General features: G+C 41.4%; 1 protein-coding gene across 3 annotated transcripts; it reads right to left on the reverse strand.

Moving 5' to 3' along the window:
- Window positions 1-1,759: 1,759 nt before the first annotated feature.
- On the reverse strand, window positions 1,760-5,916 carry LOC6498766 (kelch-like protein 26). Of its 3 annotated transcripts, XM_032452314.2 has the most exons (4): window positions 5,792-5,916; window positions 5,080-5,340; window positions 3,222-4,074; window positions 1,760-2,893 (listed from the first exon to the last, which is right to left on the reverse strand). In XM_032452314.2, the coding sequence occupies exons 2-4, from the start codon at window positions 5,251-5,253 to the stop codon at window positions 2,046-2,048; spliced, it is 1,875 nt and encodes a 624-aa protein (XP_032308205.1). In that variant the 5' UTR covers window positions 5,254-5,340; window positions 5,792-5,916; the 3' UTR covers window positions 1,760-2,045. The 3 variants fall into 3 exon arrangements, with proteins under 3 accessions (XP_032308205.1, XP_001967249.1, XP_014759290.1); XM_001967213.4 differs by having other exon boundaries at window positions 1,760-2,872; window positions 5,080-5,911; XM_014903804.3 differs by having other exon boundaries at window positions 5,080-5,911.
- Window positions 5,917-6,536: the final 620 nt, after the last annotated feature.

Below are 6,536 nucleotides of genomic sequence, written 5' to 3' on the forward strand. Positions count from 1 at the left end.
CAAAATATTTTTTACATTTTTTTCCATAGGATCCCCTTCAAAAATACGATAACCCCCATTTGGCCCACGGCGATGACTATATCTCTGCCAATTCTTATCCGATCCTTGAGCGGAATACCTTAAACGATTTCTGGATCGATTCCCCATCATTCTGCATCAAAATCTGAGAACAAAATATTTTTTAAATTTTTTTCCATAGGATCCCCTTCAAAAATACGATAACCCCCATTTGGCCCACGGCGATGACTATATCTCTGCCAATTCTTATCCGATCCTTGAGCGGAATACCTTAAACGATTTCTAGATCAATTCCCCATCATTCTGCATCAAAATCTGAACACAAAATATTTTTTACATTTTTTTCCCATTTTTCCATAGGATCCCCTTCAAAAATACGATAACCCCCATTTGGCCCACGGCGATGGCTATATCTCTGCCAATTCTTATCCGATCCTTGAGCGGAATACCTTAAACGATTTCTGGATCGATTCCCCATCATTCTGCATCAAAATCTGAGAACAAAATATTTTTTACATTTTTTTCCCATTTTTCCATAGGATCCTTTTCAAAAATACGATAACCCCCATTTGGCCCACGGCGATGGCTATATCTCTGCCAATTCTTATCCGATCCTTGAGCGGAATACCTTAAACGATTTCTAGATCAATTCCCCATCATTCTGCATCAAAATCTGAGAACAAAATATTTTTTACATTTTTTTCCATAGGATCCCCTTCAAAAATACGATAACCCCCATTTGGCCCACGGCGATGGCTATATCTCTGCCAATTCTTATCCGATCCTTGAGCGGAATACCTTAAACGATTTCTGGATCGATTCCCCATCATTCTGCATCAAAATCTGAGAACAAAATATTTTTTACATTTTTTTCCCATTTTTCCATAGGATCCTTTTCAAAAATACGATAACCCCCATTTGGCCCACGGCGATGACTATATCTCTGCCAATTCTTATCCGATCCTTGAGCGGAATACCTTAAACGATTTCTGGATCGATTCCCCATCATTCTGCATCAAAATCTGAGAACAAAATATTTTTTAAATTTTTTTCCATAGGATCCCCTTCAAAAATACGATAACCCCCATTTGGCCCACGGCGATGACTATATCTCTGCCAATTCTTATCCGATCCTTGAGCGGAATACCTTAAACGATTTCTAGATCAATTCCCCATCATTCTGCATCAAAATCTGAACACAAAATATTTTTTACATTTTTTTCCCATTTTTCCATAGGATCCCCTTCAAAAATACGATAACCCCCATTTGGCCCACGGCGATGGCTATATCTCTGCCAATTCTTATCCGATCCTTGAGCGGAATACCTTAAACGATTTCTGGATCGATTCCCCATCATTCTGCATCAAAATCTGAGAACAAAATATTTTTTACATTTTTTTCCCATTTTTCCATAGGATCCTTTTCAAAAATACGATAACCCCCATTTGGCCCACGGCGATGGCTATATCTCTGCCAATTCTCATCCGATTCTTATGAGGAATACCTTAAACGATTTCTAGATCAATTCCCCATCATTCTGCATCAAAATCTCAGAACATATTATTTTTAATTTTTTGCCCAAAAATTCTGGGAGATACCCTTCATAACGCAGATAAGGACTTCCCAACTGGTCCTCGCATCCCACGGTTTCTAGACCATCCTATAGGGATATAGTTTCTAGATTCTCTAGATTCTAGATTAGTTTTGTAAAATTTATTTAATTAAAATACACATTCAATCTACTCAACTCTTAAAACAAGTTTTTATTCTAAAACAGTTTGTGGCCGTGCTTGGCACATTTTTTTTCACTGTACAGTCCAACACGTAATCTCTCTTGTATCTTGTAGGCTACTCTAGAAATCTATTTTTAAAAAATATTCGTGTTCCTAGTTACATAAACACACACACGATAAAAAATCGGGGCATTTTGATGTTCTGAAGATGAGAATCCATAAATTCGACAGGTGGCGGAGGAAGAGAGATACATGGAAACGGAGGCGGGAAATCATAAAAGGATGAGACCCGCCTAAGAATTGAACATGGGAACATAGATGGCGGCACAGGTGGACTCCCAGACATCGTTGGGGGTGTCCCAGGAGTCCTTGCGGTGCCACCAGGTCTTGCTATCGAGATTGTACGCCATTGTCTCGGAGCTGGCCCGATCGATCGATTCGGTGGAGTCCAGGCCGCCCACAAAGAATATGGTGCGTCGCATCACAGTAACGCCGGAATAGAATTTGGGTGCCGGTATTTGGGTCTCCCTTGTCCACACATTCGTCTCAATGTCATACGCATAGATATGCTGAACTAGGACACGGGATTCGGTGACACTTTCGCGCCATCCGCCGCAGGCATAAATACAATTATCGATCGCCACCAGGACGTGATCACAGCAGGGCGTCGGCATCGAAGCTAACTGATGCCAGGTTTCGGTTATTGTGTCGAAGCACCACATGGTGGCCAGGATGTTGGCCAAATAGATGCCGCCAGAGATGTACAGTTTGTCGCCGACAACAACGCCGGCATGCTGGCTGCGATTCTCCTGCAAACTGGGCATGAAAGTCCACGCATTCCTGGCTATATCGTAGCGTTCCACATTCGAGACGCGTCTCATTGTCTCCTCGGAGAAGTCATCGTGCTCCACAATGCCGCCCACGGCATACAGATGGTGTTTACCGACCGCATTTAATGAGAAACGGCAGCGATCCAGCTGGATGGGGGCTATGGACACCCAGGCATCCCGCAACGGGCAATAGCAGAAGCCAAAGGGATGGATGTACTCCTTGAGACACACGTCATAGGCTCCGCCCACGATGTACAGTTCATTGTTGAGGACGGCAGTGCCGAAATTGCCTGGAAAGGATAGAATCAAGACTGGAATTTTAGACGATAATGCGAGTTCTTCCTAGTTTTTTGCTAATTTTAGTTTTAAGTTAACTAATTTAGTTATTTTTTTAGCTGTGGAGTGAGTTAAGCCTTAAATGAATACTAGAGATGAACTAGTTTGAAGAATGAACACCAAAATGAACACCAGAAGTGAACTAGTTTGAAAAATGAACGTTCATTTGCATGAATTAAATACAAAATGAATAAATTAATGTAAAAATGAGTAAGCCATGAGTAAACCAAACCAAAAAACTAAACTACCATTAAGCATAAAATGAAAATTAGCAAAAAACCAGTGTGACATTAAAGAACTTACACTGATCGATGTGCGGAATGGACGTCAGTTCGTACCACTTCATTTTTGAGGGCGAGAAGCACATTATCACATTGGTCAGGCCCTTCCACTCGAAGCCACCGATCTTGAGGAGGCTCAGCTCCATGCCCCGCATATTGGTGGGTCCGCGCTGCAGGGCGGTTTGGTCCGCCAGCGATCCATCGCCCTTGAGCAGCGTGGCCAGGTACTCCTGCTTGATCCGATTGTAGTAGCCGGCCGGCAGCTGCAGCCGTTTTCCCTCCTCCAGCGAGCAGTCCAGTTGACGCAGTTCTTCGATGTACTTGTAGCTAATGTGCGTCCAGTTGATGAGCCGCAACAGATCCCTGATATCGCTCTCCTCCATCTGCTTGTCCAGACAGTAGCTGCACACCAGACGCACCAGCTCCTGTTCGGTGACATCGATGGGATAGTTGCTCGACAGGATGAAGCTCAGCTGGTCCTTCTTCAGTTCCTTGAAATCCGGCGTGCCGGTAAAGTCCTCGAAATTGGCGCATATGAAGCGATAGGCTCGCCGGGACAGGGCCATCTGTCCGTAGATATCCGCCATGCCGGCAATGGCCAGGCAGTTGTCCATCTCGATCTTGGTCTCCAGGAACATGGTACAGCGCTCGATCACCTCGCGCACCTGGACGTGGGTGGCCGCCGCCAGTATCTCCTCAATGTTGTCGGCATTCAGCTCCAGGAGCGATGTGTAGATGTAGTCTATGATGGCGCCCATGGCGCGGGCAGTGATCCCGTATAGGTTGATCTCCTCCTGGCGCGATTCGATCATGGCACAGTCGGCGAACATGGCGCAGAAGTAGTCACTGCTGGCGGCCAGGACGACGCGATGGGCCTGGAGGATAAAAAAAAAAGGATGTATGAGTAATTCAAACTATTAACATTTTAATTCACTTTTTTTCCATTTAAAATTCCATTAAAAAATCGTATTTCAAAATCTATTTATAGCTTGGATTATAATTTTATGATCTTCATGATTCATTTTAAACAATTTTTATTGTTTATTTGTCAAAAATAAGTTTCACCATGAATCACTGAATTCATTAAATTCCAAACATTTCTGGGAAATAACACATAAAAGATTTAATAATTAAGGTGGCTTTTAAGGGGATTTTTTTTTACTGATTTTTTGTTAAAAAAAATTAAAACAAACAAACCGGTTAGTTATTTTTTTTTTTTGCATTCTAGACTAAATAGCATTCGAAATAAGAGAAAGTATCGCCAAATTAACCCTTCGGACGATAATTATTTTGACACACACGATTTATGGTGCTTATATATATACATATATATTATATATATTTTATATACTTTTATGCAAATGGTTGAAAAATAGTTTGGTGTAGAAACAATAGCCATTTGTTTTTGTTTGTCATTTTGAAAGTGAAATTTGGCTTTGTGGCTTTGTGGCTTTGGAGTTGCGGTGATAACAGTCCTTATATGGAAGGTTATGGTCAAAAACCTATAGATAACTTGGGATTCTACAAGCCAGATTCGTTGAAATTTGGTATACAAGTTATTATACACATTATAATAGGTTTCATGACAAAAAGGAACCTTAAACCTTATAGATACTACGACTATATAGACCCTACACCTTCATAACTCTGTTGTCTTAGAAGCTATTTCCCTGAAACTTGGTATGTGGCTTCTTTTAGCCATTATAATAGATTACATAACAACTAGAAGTCTCAACCTTATAGATACTACCCCTATATGGACCTTATACCTTCATAACTCTGTTGTCTTGAAAGCCATTACCCTGAAACTTGGTATGTGGGTCTCAAATAGCCCCACAAGCCATCCCAACTAGTTTTAAACTTCACCACGAGCTCCATACCTTAAATCTGAGATCCTCCACGATAAGGGTGACATCGGTGAGCTTGTCCTCGTTCCTCAGCTTGTTGAGTCCTCGCAGGAGATTCTCCTCATCGCTGCGGGTCGAAGTCTGGGTCGCCGTAGCAGTCGCTGTCGCTGCCGGCGCTGTGGCCGAGGCCGACGCTGGTGCGGACATGGCCGCCGTTTCAAGATTAGAGGGTTCTCGGCCGTCTGTGGGCCCACTAATCTCGCGATGAGTTCAGCCCCTCAAGGTTGGGGAAGCCTGCGGATCGGAGAATCCGCTGATAAGAAAGGCAATTCCAATTCTACAAATCAGTGGAAGCGGTGGTGGTGGGTGGTGGGTGGTGTTTGGAGGCAGCGTCGTTGACAGAGGAGGAGTACGAGTGCGATTGTGATTGTGATTGTGATTGTGATTGTGGCGGGGGTGGGGGTGGGCACTTCTTGTATTGTTTACACTCTCTATGCCAGTTGTCGGTTAACGGTTAATCGCCAAAAAAAATGATTGATTTTTAACGCGAGCGCGAAATTCACTCGGCGGCCACAAAAACAAAAATACAAGAAAACAAACGTTGCCACAATCTTTTTCTCGAGCGTTTCTCCTCCTCCTCTCTACTCTTCTTTTTTCCTTTTTTTTTGTTATTCGTTTTTGGCTGTTTGACGTTTCTTTTGCGCAAGCACCACTCACACACACGCGCGCACACCCCTACACGCACACAGGTGTGCTGGCGACCTATGCACGACACGACCGATATGTATGACGAAATGTATGATGAACGATAACGAAACTGATATATAAATTTGAACTGTGAATGAAAAACCAAAAGAGTCTAAAAATATTTAAAATATAAATATACAATATGACTAGCCTGGATGGGAATTTGAAATGAAGTGCGAACATCGAACGTAGCTCGTACACAGCTTGACAAATAGTTAAGCCACGGCTTACTTGATTTTACGAAAATTTAACATCTCTTCACTTACAAAATTGGGAAATTATTTGAAAAAAGATAATGTTTTTTAGGTTCGGTGCTTAATTTTAAACTTTTTAAAAGTTCCATCCCTAATATCCAAATCAAATATTTGTTTGCTATGCAAATTTTGCAATATCTACTTTAGTTGAAATAAGAATATAATAACATTTTTAGTTAAATTTGTAATTTTTTAACAAAAAAACTTAGTTTTTATTCTTTATTCCATTAAGAGTATTTAAATTTAAAAACCGTTCACGTTTTTCATGTGTCACAGGGTGACTCGGGCCAAAACTATTGCCACAAAATATCGATACTTTGAAAAATCGTCGAGTATGATGTGGAAGTGAGCTGCCAAATTTAAATAAACATACATAAATATGGATTCAATAGCTTTTATAGCCTTTTTTTAATGGAAAAATGCATTTTTAATAGATTTTAAGAATGTTTTGATTGCTTTAAATGAAAGTATCTCCTCGATAACGATAGA

This window comes from Drosophila ananassae, chromosome XR (genome assembly GCF_017639315.1).
Source record: "Drosophila ananassae strain 14024-0371.13 chromosome XR, ASM1763931v2, whole genome shotgun sequence".
NCBI classification, from domain to species: Eukaryota; Metazoa; Arthropoda; class Insecta; order Diptera; family Drosophilidae; genus Drosophila; species Drosophila ananassae.

Excerpts from the sequence above, each read along its gene's own strand:
- LOC6498766 (XM_032452314.2), bottom strand. The coding sequence starts at position 5,253 with ATGTCCGCACCAGCGTCGGCCTCGGCCACAGCGCCGGCAGCGACAGCG. Across the intron at positions 4,075-5,079 it reads TGGAGGATCTCAGATTTAAG|GCCCATCGCGTCGTCCTGGC; the intron begins GTATGGAGCTCG and ends TTTATCCTCCAG. Across the intron at positions 2,894-3,221 it reads CATTCCGCACATCGATCAGT|TCTTGATTCTATCCTTTCCA; the intron begins GTAAGTTCTTTA and ends CTAAAATTCCAG.